Here is a 19,560-nt window from a genome sequence, read left to right on the forward strand (position 1 = left end):
ACTAGTGACTTTGAGCATTTTTACGCACAACAGTGTAGCACACACCTATCATAAATTAGAACAGTTTCTTCTTCCCAGAAAGTTCCCTTGTATACATTACCTGCTGTCACTGCACTAACTTTTTTCTCAGGTTTGCCTAATTATACATCTTACTTTGTTCCTCATTTATGGGGAATAGTAGAATATTTTTACTCATGGATAAAAGAGACCATGTATTCAGTTCAAAGGCATTATTTGTTTTAGAATGGTACATTACTCTCCTAGGTGCTACTGGGTGAAGAAAGGTAGGTGTGTGTGTGTGTATTACACAAATATAAAAAGATATGACTTTTTTTTTCCTTAGGGAGCTTATGTACTTGTTAGGGAGAAGAAATTTAAATGTAAATTAGGCAAAAATGTAAGTTGCTGACACAGTGCACTGCAGACAGATATCCCTTAGAAGTTTTGAGAAAGGAAAGACTAATGTGTTTGTGAAGTTAGGGGCGGTTTTTTTCTGAAGGATGTGCGCTATGCCTAGTTTGGAGATAGGCATGGATAACAGGAGATCAATTGAATGTTATAGCAGCCTTTATCGGATTTTTGTTGTACGTTATGATAGGAAGACAAAAAGTTTTGTGGTGTCCTTTCAATCCGTCTCCCACTTTTTAAGAAAAACAAATGTGATTATTTTTTTTATTGAAACTTTTCAGCTATGCTAAAACACAAAATTCTTAGCATGAGAGAATGATGTTCATGGTGTGGTGCTTGATGACTTCTACCGTGTATCTATATGTTTCTGCCCAGCCTTTGCAGTCTGATGGTAATCACTGTTATCTACAGGTCTCTTCCCCACCCTTTGACGTTTCTTTTCCTTCAAGACAGTTCAGCCAACACTTTCTCTTAAGTGTTTTCTATCTTTTCCTGGTCTCCAAACTGATGTTATTGTTCTCAGCTCTCAGGACACTTCAAGCATTCCTCTACTCCAGCAGTTACCACTCTGTATTGTATTAGTTCATTTTATTGACTTCTGCCTACATCAGACTCGGAGTTTCTTGAGGGCATGGGCTGAGTCATCTTTAAATTCTTAGTTTGCACATGTCATGGGATGGACAATAAGTGTTTATAGGGTGGACCAATGATGTGGGATAGGTGAAGAACTTGTGAAGGTAATTGTTTGACAGGCAGTTGGAGCCCTGAGGCCAGTACAAACATGAGTAGAGACATTATCTTCACGGAAGTGATTAATAGTTGTGTACCAAGGGTAGTGTAATATGAGCTGGGTAGTGGGAAATCAGTGGGCTAATTTTAGAAGGCAGGGAAAGGACCAGTTTGCATTGCCAAAGTGTTTTATGATCTTAAAAAACAACCCAAAAACCAAAAAAAGAACAAAGCAGTTCTTTTCTTTCTTAAGAATGCTCGTCAAAGTTCAGATTTCTTGTCCTGGATTTCAGAGCCTTCCTCCATCTGATCTCATCTTACCTGGCGAATCTTATATGCCACTGCCTGCCAATGGGCAGTGTCTGTTCCAAATAGGCCAGTTTCTGCAATGTTCTCCAAACAGGCCAAACTCATTCCTGGCTTTGGAGCTTTATTCACCATGTCAGCCATACCTGGAATATCTCTCTGTATCCTCTGCTCTTCAACTCTTATCCTTTAAGGCTGAGTTCCATGAAGTATTATTTAACAACTCTTGATAATTTAAATGATGATCACCCCCTTGTTAACTTTCTGAAGCATGAACTTAGGTACGTTTCTTGTTTTATCTATTAACTAGTGACCCAGCGCATGGATTTGTGCACATTGAAAGGAAATTAATTAGAAGAAATATTTTAATGTCGCTATTCACCCTTTCTCTATAATAGAATGTCAACCAGATTCATAATCAACAATGACAGATGGAAACACACGTGTGTATAAACTTGCCTAATTAGACATGCTTTCTGATTTAGCTAAACTTTTTCCAGGCCAGTGAAGCACCTCAAGTTCTCTTTCAGGTAATTGTCAGCAACACAGCAGTAAATATCAACACAAAGCAGATTACTATTGTAGATCATTGGAGAACAAAGGGTAAAATATTTATCTGTAGCAGTGTTTGACTGTATTCTGTGCAGTGAGAAAACCTGAAGTCATTTTCAAGTTCCACCTTTTCTTCTTTTTAGTCGGGTCAAATTTCTGAACTTTCTAAATCTCCGTTTTCTGGCTAGTGAAAAGAAAATAGGATTCCATCGAGTCTCATATCTACCTACTCCAGGACTTCTGTGAGAATCAAATGAGATGAGGCACGGGAAAAGGATTCACAAACATTTGGTTAAATTGTAAAATGTTTGCACCTGGCTATGAAGCAAGTAGTGTTTCTGGGCTGAAGAAACTCCAAGGAGGCTTGTCACTAGGGAGAGGAAGCCTGGTGTTGCTACGTGACATCATTACCCGGCCCACAACGACCATTTCTGGGCTGGGCTGGGTTGTGGGCCACATTGTGCACCATGGGGTCTTGGCAGCGTTGGCTGTGATTTGGTGGGGTATCACTCTGGGGTAGTGGCAGGGCCTGCTTCCCCTTGGGGGAAGCCAAGTGTTGGTTTATCGGCGCCAGGTCCGTGATGCCATTTATTTTTAAATGGCCAGTGCGCGTCATGGCAGCTCCTACGTTGAGTGTCTGCCTCCTGGTGGTCAGTGCGCATCATAGCTACTGGTTGGATGGACACTTAGCCTTTTATATATATAGACTAGAGGCTCGATGCACGAAATTTGTGCATGGGGGGAGTGGGTGTGTGTCCCTCAACCCAGCCTGCACCCTCTCCAATCTGGGATCCCTCTCACAATCCAGGACTGCTGGCTCCCGACTGCTTGCCTGCCTGCCTGCCTGATTGCCCCTAACCACTCCCCTGTCAGCCTGATTGCCCCCAACTGCCCTCCCCTGCTGGCCTGGTCCCCCCCAACTGCCCGCCCTTGCAGGCCTGGTCCCCCCCAACTGCCCTCCCCTGCAGGCCTGGTCCCCCCCAACTGCCCTCCCATGCAGGCCTGGTCCCCCCCAACTGCCCTCCCATGCAGGCCTGGGTCCCTTTCAGCTGCCCTCCTCAGCAGGCCTGGGTCCCCCCCCCAACTGCCCTCCCCTGCAGGCCTGGGTCTCCCTCAGCTGCCCTCCCCCGCAGGCCATCTTTTGTCCACATGGGGGCGGCCATCTTGTGTGTTGGAGTGCTGGTCAATTTGCATATTATTCTTTTATTAGATAGGATTATTAGATAAGATTGCTTGACTAGGTGTGATCTAGCTGTCAGTTATCAGGGTACAGCCAAGTCCACCAGCTCATGGAGTGATCCTTCATCCTTTTCAAAGCTCCAGTCTATAGATGATGGGAACACAGTCTCCTCCTCCAAATATCTCAGAGGAGTTTCAGGGAGCTTGTATTTCTCCTAGACATGCCTAATTCACTTCTTCACTTCTGCTCTATTTTAGACCCCATTTACATCTTATCTCTTGAGCCTGTCTTTTTGGAATCTGCCTTCATTCCTTTGCAGTGGTTCTCAACCTTCCTAATGCTGCAACCCATTAATACAGTTCCTCATGTTATGGTGACCCAACCATAAAATTATTTTCGTTGCTACTTCATAACTGTAATTTTGCTACTGTTATGAATCGTAATGTAAAATCTGATATGCAGGATGTATAGGCGACCCCTGTGAAAGGGTTGTTCAACCCCCAAAGGGGTCGCGACCCACAGGTTGAGAGCCGCTGCTTTAAAGCATCAGCTACAAAGCAGGTATTTGTAGTAGAGTTTTATTGAAAATTCGGGAGTGGTGGCAGGGATTTTATCAGCATAATGAACAGCTTAAAAATGGAGACATTCTTTTATTTACAAGTTCTTTAGACATTCCCACTGTTGGAAATTTGTTCACTATTTTCCCCTAAACCTCAGCCTTGTGGCCTGTTGCTGGGTCTTTTCTGTACTCCTTGGATCAGTTCTCCTATCTCTGGTTCCCCCCCTTGTACTTTTCTCCTCACTAACCTCCCTAACAACTTTCCTGAATACGTTCATCTTGAGATCTTTCAAATCAAGCTCTGGAAGGGGCTGGTTTCACCTTTCTCAGTTTCACAGGCCCACTGAATGTTTTGCAAATATAGAATAGGCCAAGTGAGGGGTTGTAGCTGCCTGAGACACTTAGGATGAACTGAGAGTAGGTCTTACAGGGGGAGGCCCTGGCTCTAGTTGGATCCTCAGAATAAAAAGGAGATGCTTAAGCAGCCATAGGTGAAGCAGGCCTTAAAGGATTTGTCAGGGAAAGCAGCGGTATACAGAAACCAGCTAATGGCAGGTATGGTCCAGATGCAGACTTCTCAAACTGTGTTGCTGTGTGTGATGGGGGAAGTAGGTATAGACTGTTTAATTAATCACACTTCTCAGTTTTGGGCACATTAGCATCATTGGCCAGGCATTTTGTTTCAGGGCTTTTGTGCTTGCTGTTCCCCTGCCTGGAATACTCTTCGCCTAGATATCCACACTGCTTACTCTGTCCCTCTTTTCAGTCTTTTATTAGACATCTCACAGCGAGACCTTCCATTGCCACTCAGTTTAAAATAGCACCCTCCACACATGTGCTCTTCCCACTTGCCTGGCTTTACTTTTCTCCTTAGCACTTCTCACTACCAAATGTGCCCATGAACATCTCTCTGCAGAAGCCTTTTGAATTGACAGAATCATTTACTTTTATAACTGGGTAGTATTTAAGTTACATTTTTGTGACATGGTTTCAGGCCTCTGTATTTTTTCAGTTGCTGCTTCCTGAATATGATACTCTTATTTCTCCACCTCTTAAAGACAGGTGAGAAACATAGTTCATTATTCTAAGTGTAGTCTGACGCAGAGTGGGACCTGCTTTGTAGATCCTAAGCTTTTGTTAGAATAGGTGAGGTTACATTCATTTTTATGACAAATAATATTCTTCACTCATATTTAACGTACACAATTGTTTTCCCTTTCTTTCCCCTCTTCAATTTATTTATTTATTTTTTTAAAACTTAGGTGCAGGTATTTATACTTCTCTTTGTTTGGGCACATCACTTCCTTCCTCTAATTTTTTATTTTTTTAAAATGTATTTTATTGATTTTCTACAGAGGGAAAGGGAGAGGGATAGTTAGAAACATCGATGAGAGAGAAACATCGATCAGCTGCCTCCTGCACACTCCCCACTGGGTATGGGCCCACAACCAAGGTACATGCCCTTGGCCGGAATCGAACCTGGGACCCTTTATTCCGCAGGCCGACGCTCTATCCACTGAGCCAAACCGGTTAGGGCTCCTCTAATTTTTTTAAAAAAAATCCGGCATACTTAATTAGTACTATTCCTTCTCTCTCTTTTCCCAATAAATTAAGTATAGAACAGAGTTTTTACATCACTATAACTTGTCTGTTAATTGACACCCTCTGGGTATTATATTGGTTCTCAGCTTTAATAACTACTTTGCACCTTTCCACACGTTTCATTTTGCTAATGACCTAGCACTCTGACCATAGGGCAAGGCATCTGATCCATATTGGGCCAGTCAGAATCCTCCTTTGGGATATTTCTGCTGGAATCAGTGGGGAAGGAAGGAACTTCCCCCCTGACCCCCACCCCCTAAGTTATGGAGCTGTGAAGATGAGACCCTAGAGCTGAATGTGGCATTGATCTCTTTTACCTGGAAAAGGTAGAGAATCCCTGATTGGTCCAACATCAAGTGCTTGGTAGCATAATAAACTAAGTTAACCGATTTTCATGATTTCCTTCAGAGAAGAGGATGAGTTTGATCTGACATGACTTTGGTGAGCTCATTTTTGCTCCTAGAATTTACCATTTTCTAAGTACCTATGCCATGCTATCAATTTAGATAAATAAGTTGTAATTTTTTTCTCGGATTAACATCAAACTAATCCATGACCTGATGAATAAAATATAAGCTGTTGCAATAAAGTATAAGCTGGAATTAATGAAGAAGAAAGACAGGCTCTTTGTAATTTTCTTTAGAATTATATATACCAAATTAAGTTTAATGTAAACTGGGTACTGTATTTCTCTATTGTTTTTTTAAAATTAATTTTATGGAATATTAGAGTTGTTTAAAAATGGCATTTGTAATCATTTCTACAAAAAATTTAGGCATCAGGCCTTTGTTAAGAACATAGCTTTCATTATAAAAATTATTTTTATAAGAAAATTACTTTGGTTTTAGGCATCTCTGTCAAGAACATAGCCTTCCATAATATAGGATAAGGTGCTTTGGATAACTGATGTTTGTGCTTTAGTGGGATTATTTTTTTTTTTATTAAGATAACTTGAAGCCTTATTAGGTAAACTAGTGAGTATGCTTAAGGGTGGTTTTTTGAAACATGCATTTGTTATCTCTTGCTAGATTTAGCAGTCCTGAATTAATGCAATTAAATTAATAAACTAGAACATTGAAAATAAAGGTCATCAAAGCACAATCAGTTATTTTGATATCTGAATAGATATAGCAATCTCACATATTACTATAATGGTACCATAATACTACCCATAAACATAGATTGTATGATTTACTCTATGCTTAAGAAGTTATCTGTTGCCATTGAAAATAAATATGCTATCTGGAATGAGGCAATATCTTTTGATAAATAATAATTTAGTCATTTAATCAGGATGTTGTGTCTATATGTCACTGTTTAAAACATTTGTATATTTTCATTAACCTATGAAGTAAGCAGCATGACATGCTATTTCCTCAGAAGGAAAAAATATGGTCCTGTAAGGTTATCTTACTTTAGTTAGAAGGACTAAAATTTTTATAAAAATTTATCTTTAATGTTAAAGTATTACAGATATCCCCTTTTCCCCCCCCACTGTTGACCCCCTCCACTCTGCTCCCGCTCCCTCCGCAGGCCTTCCCCACACTATTGGTTTGCCCATGGACTATGCATGTATGCATATAAATTCTTTGGTTAATCTCTTCCTACCTCCCCCTCCACTCCCAACCCCCCCTTCCCTCTGAAATATGTCAGTCTGTTGCATGTCTCAATGTCTCTGGGCCTATTTTGTTCATCAGTTTATTTTGTTCATTAGATTCTACATATAAGTGAGATCATGTGATACTTGTCTTGCTTAGTATAATACTCTCCAGGTCCCTCCATGCTGTCTCAAAAGGTTAGAGTTCCTTCTTTTATACTGCTGCATAGTCTTCCTTGATGTAAATGTACCACAGTTTTTTAATCCATTCATCTACTTATGGGCATTTGAACAGACATATAGGTCAATGGATCAGAACAGAGAACCTAGAATTCGACAAACCATTATACTTAATTAATATTTGACAGTGGAGGCAAGGACATATAATGAGTAAAAACAGTCTGTTCAATAAACAGTGTTGGGAAAATTGGACTGATATATGCAAAAAAAATAAATAAAATAAAACGAAACTAGACCACCAACTTACACCATATACAAGAATAAACACAAAATGGATAAAATACTTAAATGTAAGTCATAGAAGAAAGTATAGGCAGGAAAATATCAGGCATCTCATGTAGCAGAATTTTCACAGATACATCACCTAGGGCAAGAGAAACAAAGGAAAAAAATAAACAAATGGAACTAAATCAAACGAAAAAGCTTCTCCACAGCAAAAGAAATCAGCATCAAGCTGAAAAGGGAACCCACTGCATGGGAGAACATATTTGCCAATGATGCATCTGATAATTGGTTAATTTCCAAAATATGTAAGGTACCATACAACTCAATAAAATGAATACAGATAACCCAATTAAAAAATGGACAGAGGCCCTAACTGGTTTGGATAGAGCGTCGGCCTGTGGACTCAAGGGTCCCAGGTTCGATTCTGGTCAAGGGCATGTACCTTGGTTGCGGGCACATACCCAGTAGGGAGTGTGCAGGAGGCAGCTGATCGATGTTTCTCTCTCACCAATGTTTCTAACTCTCTATCCCTCTCCCTTTCTCTCTGTAAAAAAACAATAAAATATATTTAAAAAAATGGACAGAGGACCTAAATAGACACTTCTCCAAAGAGGACATACAAATAGCCAAGCGACATATGAAAAAATGCTCAATGTCACTAATTATCAGAGATGCAAATTAAAATGACAATGAGGTACCGCCTCAGTATGACTAGACCTGGGTGGTAGGAAAAAAATCTGGGAGGGAGCACTGAATTGGGAATGTTTAATTCTTAAGATTGTTACATGGGGAAAGTTTCATATTTGCTAAGGGGTAAAAGGCATCCTAGATAGGGAAAACAGCATGAGCAAAGTCATGGAATTGCTGGAGTTAAGATTTGAGAAGAAGAGACTGCAAGGACAGGAAGCTGAAGACAATACTATTAACCATTTATTGAGCACTTACTATATTTTAAGCATTGTTCTAAATAGTTAACATTTATTCCTCACAACAGTTTTTTGAGATAGTTATTTTATTATTTTTATTTTACAAGTGAGGAATCAGAGAGGTAAAAATGGTACCTGATTCTAAGATTTTTAAGCTTGAAATAGCCACGTGGGAGGTAAAAGTCAGAATAAAGCATTTTTATCTGATGGACTTATATTCAAAAGAACAATCAAGAATTATTCTGGGGTTTAAAAAGTCTTACATTAAATTCAAAATGAAGTTAACTGTTAAAATTTTACTGTAGTAAATTAATATTAAAATATATAGTCATGGTATAATATTCTTAAGATTTTTAGACCTTTTCATTGTATATTATACCACAAATACAGGAAACTGCATAAAATGCATATAATTTAATAACTTTTTAAACAACAACAAACAAACAAAATAAATATCCTTTGTAAATATTCTCCAGGTTAAGAAATAAATCCTTGTCATCTACCCTAGAAGCCTTCCACATACCCCTTCCCAGTCATAGCCCCTTCCCTCTCCCCTAACTAGTTACTGCTTTCCTGACTTCTATAGTAATTGCATCTTGGTAGTGTTTTATAATTTTATCACCCAAATGTGCATTCTTAAAACTGTAATTTAGTTGTGCCTGTTTTTTGTTTGTTTGAAGTCTTAATCTTCACGGTCCAATGCCATCTCTCCTTACCACTTTCTACATTTTATTGAAGCAACCAGGTTTTTGACTGCTACAGATTAAATAATCTGGGTTATGCTATTTGTATGATTTTTAGTCATTCTCTGTATTTCCTGTAAATTGGTAGTTGGATCTAAAAACTTGACCAAGTTCAGATTTTTTTGTTTGTTTTTGGACAAGAATGTATCCTACGTATTGATGTGGTCTAACCTCCATTAGAAGGTATATATGATTATTTATTCTTTGTGAGTTTAGCAGCCATTGATGTTTGATACCTAGAGCAATGAATTTATTAGGGATTACAGAATGGAGATATTTAAATTCTGTTATTTATTCATTTATAAAATGGAATGCTTCCATAAAAAGAAACTTTTCTTCATCTACTATTTGGTTACCCAGTGGTACAGTTTAGTTAGGAAAGGCAGGGTAGACATTTGCTTCTTTACCAGTTTTTAAAGTAATACGTTAGTTTCCTCTTATCCTCTGGCGGTGACCAATGAGTTCTTTTTAAGAGTCATTATAAACCTATTGATTTACTCTAAGTAAATAAATATTTAATGCTCACTGTTAGGGTCATCGAAGGAGGAACACATGAAGCTAAAGGGGGTAAAGAATTATGCATTTATTAGGTCATCTGGAAAACCAGATGGGTTGAGCCCCAAAATGGCACCAGGCCCCAAAGACAGGGAGTGAGAGGTTTTTTGTTTTTAAATATATTTCTTTATTGATTTCATAGAGGAAGGGAGAGGGAGAGAGAGCTAGAAACATCAGCGAGAGAGAATCATTGATTGGCTGCCTCCTGCACGCCCCCCCACTGGGGATGGAGCCCGAAACCCGGGCATGCACCCTTGGCCGGAATCGAACCTGGGACCCTTCAGTCCGCAGGCTGACGCTCTATCCACTGAGCCAGACCGGCTAGGGTGGAGAGCCGGAGGTTTTTAAAGGACTTTAGATGGGCTTTTTCTGGGTGGAGAATTCTCTGTGCAGGTCCAAGTTCTGGGAAACTCTGGAGGTGAGAAGTAATTGTCTTAGCAAGTGGGATGTAGTCTAAGTAAGTCGAATGTCCATTGTGAAGTGGCTTAAAGGTCACTTCCCAGGGGTGGGGGTATCAATTCAATTATTTGATCAGACCTAACACTCACTACTTTATAAATGCATTGGAGGAACCCTATTTTAAGACAGTGACTCATAAACAAAATATGAAAAGCACCTCAGTTACCAACATTTGCATTGGTATTACTTCTTTATAAATTTTAGAATCAGCATGTTGAGGTTTTGATGTGGATTGCTTCTAATCTGTAGATCAATTTCTAATATTGCTTATATTGCCCTCTCATTTTTTATTTTGATTAGTTTTGCCATGAGTTTGTAAAATGTGTTAATTTTTTTCAAAATTCCAGCTTTTAGTTTTGCTTTACCTCTTTTGAGTGTCTACTTTTATTATTTGCTTTTATTTGTATTCTTTTATTCTTTATACTTTCTTCATTTAATTTTTTTGTTTTTTCTGATCTGTGATAAATTACAAATTTTCAGCCTTCTTTCCCAATGTATGCATTAAAGACTATGAAGTTCTCTCTAAGCACTGCTTTGGTTGCATTCCACAGGTTTTTTGATATGTATACTATATCATTTTGCAAACATACAATTTGATATGTATGTGATTTATTCTAAAGTACATTTTTATTTCTTTGACACGACTTTTCACAAATAACTCCAAGATTTAGTGGCATAAAACAGCTATTTCCCCCCTCAATTCTATGGGTGGCTGGGCAGTTTCTCTGCTGTTTTTGTCTGGGTTCGCTTGTGAGGCTGCATTGGATTAGCTGCTCTGGAAGGTTCATACCTGGCAGTTTGTGCTGGCTGGTGACTGGGGTCCCTTGGTTCTTATCTAAGTGACTTTTTATCATCAAGCAGGCTTGACCAGTCCCTCACATGGTAGTCTCAAGTCAGCATTCTAAGAGGTGAAGGTGAAAGCAGAAACACTTTCACTACATTCTATTGCAGCGGTTCTCAACCTGTGGGTCGCGACCCCTTTGGTGGTCGAACGACCCTTTCATAGGGGTCCCCTAAGACCATCCTGCATATCAGATATATACATTACGATTCATAACAGTAGCAACGAAAATAATTTTATGGCTGGGTCACAACATGAGGAACTGTATTGAAAGGGCCAGAAGGTTGATAACCACTGTATATTGATTAGAACAAGTTGCAAGCCTGGGCCAGATTCTAGGATGGGGAAATAGATCCTTTCTTTTTTAGGAGGAACACAAGGAATTTGTCTCGGTATTTAATCTACTACAATTTCCAAAAGTTTGGAAATTTTTTGTTGTTGTGATGATGGACTAGACTTGATTATGTTCTGGACATTTTTTGTAAAATTACTTACAGGAATAATTTTGAGGCTTATAGTAAACACTAGAGACCCAGTGCACAAAAATTTGTGCACTCGGGGTGGGGAGAGGTGGTCCCTCAGCCCGGCCTGTGCCCTCTCGCAGTCTGGGACCCATCGGGAGATAACGACCTGCTGGCTTAGGCCTGCTCCCGGGTGGCAGAGGGCAGGCCCAATCCCTAGGTGCAGCCCCTGGTCGGGCTCAGAGCAGGGCCGATTGGGGAGTTGGGGCACCACCCCCTGTCATGCACAGAGCAGGGCGGATCAGGAGGTTGCGATGCCACCCTCAGTCACGCTCAGGGTAGGGCCGATTGGGGGGTTGGGGCACCGCCCCCTGTCACACTCAAGGCAGGGTCGATAGGGAGGTTGCAGCACTGCCCCCTGTCACGCACAGAGCAGGGCCCATCAGGGGGGTTGGGGCGCTGCCCCCTGTCACACACAGGGCAGGGCCCATCAGGGGGTTGGGGAGCTCCCCCCTGTCACACACAGAGCAGGGCCGATCAGAGGGTTGGGGCTCCGCACCCTGTCACACCCAGAGCCCGCAGGGCGATCAGGGGTTTGGTCGCTGTCCCCTGTCACACTGATCCCGGTGCTGGGAGGCCTCGCTGCTCCGCTGATCCCGGGGCCAGGACGCCTCTCAGCTTCACTGATCTGGGGGTCCTGAGGCCTCGAGGCTCTGCTGATCCCGGGGCCGGGAGGCCTCTCAGCTCCGCTGATAACCGGGGCCGGGGGGCCTCTCGGCTCCGCTGATCCGGGGGCCGGGAGGCCTCATGGCTCCGCTGATCCCGGGCCGGGAGGCCTCTCGCTCCGCTGATCCCAGGGTCCTGAGGCCTCTCGGCTCTGCTGATCCCAGGGTCCTGAGGCCCCTCGGCTCTGCTGATCCCAGGGTCCTGAGGCCTCTCTGCCCTGCCGCTTCAGGGCTGTTTGGCTTCCCTCTGCTTGGAGCCTGAGTATGCAAATTAACCGCCATCTTTTAGCTTCTATAATTGAAACGTTGTATCTTTTCGAGTTGTTGCTTCAGGAGCTCAGAGCCCTGCAGCTGCAGACGGGGAACCTTGGCTTCCTCCATCGTTGGGGCAACCAAGCCTCCTGTTCTCAGCTGCCTGGCTGCCAGCCGCCATCTTGGCTGACAGTTAATTTGCATATCTCGCTGATTAGCCAATGGGAAGGGTAGCGGTTGTTCGCCAATTACCATGTTTCTCTTTTATTAGTGTAGATACCTTCAGTATAGGAGAAAAGTTTTTCTAAAGGTTCCTGGAAGCCATATTAACCAGGATACAGCTTAAACCAAGTTCCTAAAGAGCACATTCTAAAATTTTTAGTATAGTATCTTAATAAATAGATGCAAGACTCACATTTCAGATTTCATATTTTTGTTTTTCAAAGGAGTTATATCATTGTATGTCTACATCATTGTCATGTTAATGCCTTTGAAATCAACATGTCTACTCTTGAACTTCAAATCTAAATATATTCAAAATTGTCCTGGCCCTTAAAATTTATCTTATTGAGACTTGAAATTTAACACTTTTACAAATGAGTTTATTGTAGAAAAGCATCATTTCTTTTAATGCTTCTTCTACTGTTATTCTTTTTTAAAATTATTATTAATTGATGTTAGAGAAAGGAAGGGAGAGAAAAACATCCCTAGGTTGCATTACACATGCACCCCGACCGGGGATCAAACCTGCAACCTTTTTGTGTACAGGACGATACTCCAACCAACTGAGCCACAATGGCCAGGGCTACTGTTATGCTTTATTAAGGTTAATGGAATCACTGTCTTCTGTTCACTCACGGTGCATATTATGAGATCTTAGGAAAATGATCTGTGTCTTTCAGGGCATCAGTTTGGAGCTAAAGGTTTCTATACCTCCTCTACCTTTACATAGTTTTTTTTTTTTTTTTTTAGTAACAATAAAGAGTGGCTTTATTGATTTCATAATTTTGACTGTATTAACATATATTATAAACTTTAAGAATTAGAAATAAATGACTTTTTTAAACCAGGAATAATTTATGTTATGGCAGCATGTTTAATGAAATTTGTGTTGCACAGTCATATTTTTCAGCTGATTAGGAAGCTATTATCCAAGCTGTATATCAGGCCAAGATATAGTTACCCCTATACATGCATTTCATTAAGTAGAAGTAAGCACTGTTTTCTTTTTCAGCAAATACTCCCTTTTGATTATACAGACATATCCTTCCGAAATTACTCTTATTATAATGTACAAAACTTAACTTTTTATTCACAAGAGCTGCCTCAAATAACTTTCACCTTGGAAAGCTACAATGGCACGAGACAGCAAAATGCTTCTCTGGACTTCTGTGTCTTTAATTTTTCATTTTCCCCTAAAATCCCAATTTACAGATAAAACTAAATTAACCACAATTATAATTTAGCAAAGTCTTTTTTGTTTAACACAAAGGCAGAAAACAAACTAATTTGAGCAAGTATTTGGCAGACCACAGAAAGAAAACAGGACAGTGGGAAATGAAAACGTTTTAGTGTTTCAAAGCAGAAGAGACTGATGAATGTCATTCAAATTTCTCATCTCCTTCTTCCACATCTTTCAGATTGAGCACTTCCAAAGAACCTTTGCCTTTTGTCTCCTTTTGTATTAGGTCATGTTATGCCCAGATTTCAAGATTCCCAAGAGCCCACCAGGGAGCCAGCGAGTCCGATGCAAAAGCAAAGAGTCCTTTATTTCAAACCTAGGTCTGGCTCCCCCACCCTCCTTACTGACAAAGCAGCAGGTGGCAGAGAGAGAGAGGCCTGATGGGACGAGGGGTGTTATAGGGGGGTGGAGTAAGGGCAGGAGAGGGGACTGTGGGCCCCGCCGATTGACCAGGCGCTAGTCGGTGTCTCATTACACAGGATGTAGTCATATTGATGGCATGCACTTCCCTTGATTATCATTGGTTAGTCCAGAGAAATCCTGGGCGTGGCCAGCAGAGGCCTGGGCCTCCAGGAAGAAACCTGCCGAGCACATGGCTCTGCCGAAAAATGGAGGACCCAGGGCAAGATGGAGGGCGCAGTCCTCGCCCCTCCACTGAGAACGCGGGGAAGGGCAGGGGCCGCGCGTCCCCAGGTCTCCGCTCGCCTGGGAAAGGAGGCCGTCCCGGGATGGGCCTGCGGCTCTGGGCGGCTGCAGCCTGGGCGGTCCCCACCGTCCCCCCTGTCCGCAGGGCCATGCGGGGCCTCCTAGCTCAAGCGCGGGTGGGAGCCGAGCGCACCAGCCCTCCGGCGAACTGTCCTGTTCCCTCCCTCCCGAGTTCCCTGACCCCGCACTGCAACCCTGGCTCCGACAGCCCGCCTCCTGGCCCCTTGATAGGCGTCCTTCCCCGAAGGCCGCAGGCCGCTCCCCAGCACCCAGGAGCCCGGGGCGCCGTTCCCCTGCTGGAGGGGGCTCGGGCTGCCCCTGCTCCCCCAGAGCCCCGGGCCTGCCCCCTCTCCGCGGCCCTCGGCCTTCCTGGGCAGGAAACTAGACCGGGGGCGGCCAACCCAGCGCTGGTGCCAGGAGAGGGGCGGGGATGGGCTGGCGGGCCCGCCGCGGGGAACGCCGGGACCAACTGCGGGGAGCGCTGGGCATCAGGGCCTCTAGGTTGAGGCCTCGCCCTTTCAGTCATCAATTTCTCTGAAGCAGCCTGGGTCAATTAGACATACAATTTCTAATTGTTGATTGTAGTCCTCACTTCCTATAACCTTGATCAGTGGCTTGAGTTTTTCTTTCAGCTTTTTTCCTTCATTCACTGGAAGAAAGAACCGAAGTCTCATGTGAGCATGTTCTATCTTCATTTTCTCCTTTAACTGCTTTATCACTTCCAAAGCCTGCTGTTTTGTACTCTTGTTGGTGTTGACTGAATAGTGGATGTCCTTCATTGCTCTCTCGATAAGGATAACAGTGTATGGTCTCTTTGTTTCAGGGTTCACACATTTGTCAGCTACAATAGTTGCAATGTCCCTAAACATTTGCACCAGCTGTGTGTGCCGGTCTTTATCTGATACTTGAACCTCCCCTTTAGTCAAAATCTGCTTACAGATTTCAGTCTGGTCATCTGTTCCAAATGCACTGATGAGATCTTCCTTCTTTGCAACCTGACCTTTAGAGACATTTACAAACGCCAAGTGGGTCTGCAGAACTTCATCAAGGTCCTTTTCCATGCCACTCCGCCAGCCGACGACTTTGTTTTTGTAGCAGGCGATTTCGAAACGCTTCCCGGTGCGCTTCATGCGTGCCACGGCCACATTGGTTAGGCGGATCTGGCTGGTGGGGGTGAAGATCGACATCGTGGCTGCTCACAGACCTTGGGTCCGACGACCACGGCGGACCTGCGCCGGCCTGAGAGCCACCTGCCTCGCAGTAACGACCAGGCGGCGCGCGGGACTGTACCCTACGTAGTTTTTTAAGTCTCTGCTCCTCTTCTCCTCTCATTTCCATATTCAATTAGTGCCCAGCTCTTATCTATTTCCTCACCTGTATTTCTAGCAGTTTTCCTACATTTTCCTTTCCATCCCCATAGCCACTGCCTTTGTGTAGGTCTTCATCTCTGGGCCCTGATTGACCTCGGCTGTGTACACTCTACCAGTGATGGCGAACCTCTGACAAGCAAACTCATTTTTTTGGTTGATTTTTCTTCGTTAAATGGCATTTAAATATATAAAATAAATATCATACATCTTTGTTTTACTATGGTTGCAAATATCAAAAAATTTCTATATGTGACACGGCACCAGAGTTAAGTTAGGGTTTTTCAAAATGCTGACACGCGGAGCTCAAAAGGTTCACCATCATTGCTCTAGGCCAACTCTACCAGAACTATGATACCAGCTTTTACACATGCCCTAATGAATCTCCAAATCTCTAGCTCCCTCTTCTTTCCTGAGCTTCTGACTTCAAAATTTGTGTGTGTATGTGTGTTTTTAAAAATAAGTTATCAGTACCTGGGCCTACTAAAACCATTTGAAACTGGATGTCTTTGTTTGAATTTACCTTTCCATCCCAAATCTGTTTTTCCAACTTCTTGTACTGAACATGGGCCCTAACTCATTGAAGGTTTCTTTAGGGCCTGGAGACAATAGATCTAAAAATGAATCCTCTAGGGTCCTAAAGTTTTTGGAGAATTTTCTAATTTTGTGTTTTCACTTTGCTGATAGATAGCTCAGTTGATTAGAGAGAGTGTCCTCTGGATATGCCAAGGTTGCAGGTTCAATCTCTAGTCAGATCACATAGAAGAAGCAACCAATGAATGCATAAATAAATGGAACAACAAATTGATGTTTCTCCCCCCCCCCCACCTTCCCTCTCTCTCTACAATCAAATAAAATTTAAAAATATGTAAATAAATTAGTATGAGCACATTCTGGTTCATGTAACTGATTACCATACTATTAAAAATGTTTGTGCCTATATTTGCATATGAATTGTTGCTAAGTGATCATCCAAAGACCCACATGCATGGTAAACCAATCTGCTGCATTAATATCTGCCTTAGGTTGAAGTGTAGTAATTTAAAATTAAGAAAATCCGTCTTTGACTTTTGTACTCATACTGAATTATTTTGCCATTAAATTTTTTTTGTAGTGATAATTACAGGTAAAAAGTGTTTCTATAGAATTTCTAAGAAACTGAAATTTTATAAGGAAGCTTTTATTTGATATGAAAATGACACAACAATAGAGTAATGCACCATTTTAATTGTCACAGACTAATAAAAAAATATATAGAATTTACATGTAGATTATGAGAAGGCCTTATAAGATGTCATGGTACACTCTTACGGAGTATTTCATGCAAGCCTGAAAAGAGAAAATTGGTGGGAGATTTGACTAATCCTGTGGCCCAATTGTGTGTGTGTGTGTGTGATTTCAGAGCGGAGAGGGAGAGAGAGATAGAAATATCAACATGAGAGAGAATCATTGATTGGCTGCCTCCTACATGCCCCCTACTGGGGATCGAGCCCACAGCCTGGGCGCGTGTCCTTGACCGGAATTGAACCCGGGGCCCTTCATTCCGCAAGCCGACACTCTTTCCACTGAGCCAAACCAGCTAGGGTGCAAATACTTATTTTTTTGAGCAGTTGCATTACACAGAACCCTATTTGTCTCTCTACATATCAACTTGTAGCATTTATTAAATAGTAGTAAGTGCTATGAATTTTCATTGAATATTTTAATTTTTAGAATTTTGTTTTGGGATATTCTAATAAATTAATTATTCCATCAACATTAATAAAGCAGTGATTTAAAACCAGTTCATTGTTCATTAAAGAAAAATAATGAAGATTATAAAATAATCTTGGACGTCAACTGGAACAAATAATACATAAATAATTCTTTCTACTCTTTTACCCCAGCATTGGTGATTAGTTGTAGCAGTGTTATCTCACCTATTACTTTAAATGAATGTTGATTCCATTTTTATTTGCTTTATAATTTTTGCCTGTTTTAAATGATAAATTTTATTTTTTGGTGTAGAAGAGCTATAAAAAAAGTTAATGTCTTAATTTTATGCTTATACATACTTAAGAAAGCACCACTTTAATATAAGGCAATGCTAGGGTCTGTAGGATTTTTTTTTCCCTCAGAAGAGGTTTATACATTACCCTGTGTCTAGAAGACACTGTTTAGATAAATGAACTAAATAAGAGAAGCTTTAGGGTTAGAATTATTGTTATAGTTAGTTAAATTTTTATTTAAAGTTTTCAGAATTGTGTTCTTTTTTACTTAGTCTGAAAGCTCTAAAAAATTCTATATTTTAATCCCTTACAGTTTTTCCTCCCAGTCTCATAGTTTATCTCCGTCCATCTTTAGGGGAAGTTCCTGTTTATTAATTTTGCATGTTTTGTTGGCATTATTAAGGAACAGTAAACTTTATCTCCTTTTCCCTTACCCTTCCAACAATAAAGAACAAACAAAATACACTATTATGTTCTTAGGAAAAAGTGTCTACTGAGTTTTGGTCAAAATTTTTTATAGCTTTATTGAAGCATTATTAAGGTACAACAAACTGCTTATATTTAAAATCTACAACTTGAGTTTTGACATGTAAGCACTTATGTAACCGTCACTATCTATATCTCTATATATAAAAGCCTAAGTGACTGTTAAGACTGAGCGACTGGAACAACCAGACAGGAGGCCAGTAGCCATGACGCGCACTGACCCAGACCTTGCTGCTGGGGCCCTGACAGCCCCGAATCTGGTTCACCCACACCCCAGACCCAGACAGGACGGAGGAGGGAGCCCAATTCCTCATGGAATCAGCCATTGGTTAGCTTGCTGCTGGGGCCAAACTCCCGTGGTTCCTCCTCCCGGCTGGCTGAGAGATCCCACCCATGCATGAATTTGTGCACCAGGCCTCTAGTAATTAAAATAAGGAATATTTACAGTCACTTCAAAGATCCCTCATATCTCTTTGTGGTTAGTTCCCTCCCTTCCACCAGCCTGGAGTAAGCACTGATCTGCTTTCTGTACCACAGTTAGTTTGGGCTGCTCTAGTTTTTCATATAAGAGAAATCATACACTACATACCTTTTTGCCTAGCTAATTTTCATCAGCATAATGATTTTGGGATTCATTCATGTGTACCAGTAAAATTGTTGAGTATGTTTTATGGCTATACCACAATTTTTTATTCCATTCACTCATTTGGATTAGTTCCAGGTTTTAGCTACTAATAATAAAGTTGCTATGAACATTCATGTAAAGTCTATGTATGAATATATGCTTTCATTTCCCTTGAGCAAAATACTTAGTAGTGGAATGGCAGGGTTGTATAGAGGGGGTTAAACTTTTTAAGAAACTGCCACACTGTTTCCAATGTAATTGAACCGTTTTATAGTCCCATCAGCTGTGGAAAGAGATTCCTGTTGCTTCACATCCTTAATAACACTTGTTATGATCTTAGCTATTCTAGCAGATATGCATAGTGGTTTCAATTTGCATTTTTCTAAGAACTAATTATTTTGAGCATGTTTCATGTGTTTATTTTCCATGCGTACATTTTCTTTGGCAAAACTGTTTAAATACTTAAGTGAATTGTCTTCATATTCAACTATAAGAGTTTTTTAATGTATTCTGAATACAAGTTATTTCTTGGATATATAGTTTGCATATATTTTCTTCTAGTTGGTA

General features: G+C 41.2%; 2 protein-coding genes across 5 annotated transcripts in view; one reads left to right on the plus strand and one right to left on the minus strand.

Annotated features, from left to right (window-relative positions):
* Positions 1-19,560, plus strand: part of ABCD3 (ATP binding cassette subfamily D member 3) — a 96,862-nt gene that overhangs the window by 2,699 nt on the left and 74,603 nt on the right. The gene's annotated exons all lie outside the window — the stretch shown is intronic.
* Positions 13,437-15,813, minus strand: LOC118675137 (ribosome maturation protein SBDS-like). The gene is made up of 2 exons (XM_036347346.1): positions 15,054-15,813; positions 13,437-14,053 (listed from the first exon to the last, which is right to left on the minus strand). The coding sequence occupies exons 1-2, from the start codon at positions 15,712-15,714 to the stop codon at positions 13,962-13,964; spliced, it is 753 nt and encodes a 250-aa protein (XP_036203239.1). The 5' UTR covers positions 15,715-15,813; the 3' UTR covers positions 13,437-13,961.

Source organism: Myotis myotis, unplaced genomic scaffold (genome assembly GCF_014108235.1).
Source record: "Myotis myotis isolate mMyoMyo1 unplaced genomic scaffold, mMyoMyo1.p scaffold_m19_p_2, whole genome shotgun sequence".
Taxonomy (NCBI): Eukaryota; Metazoa; Chordata; class Mammalia; order Chiroptera; family Vespertilionidae; genus Myotis; species Myotis myotis.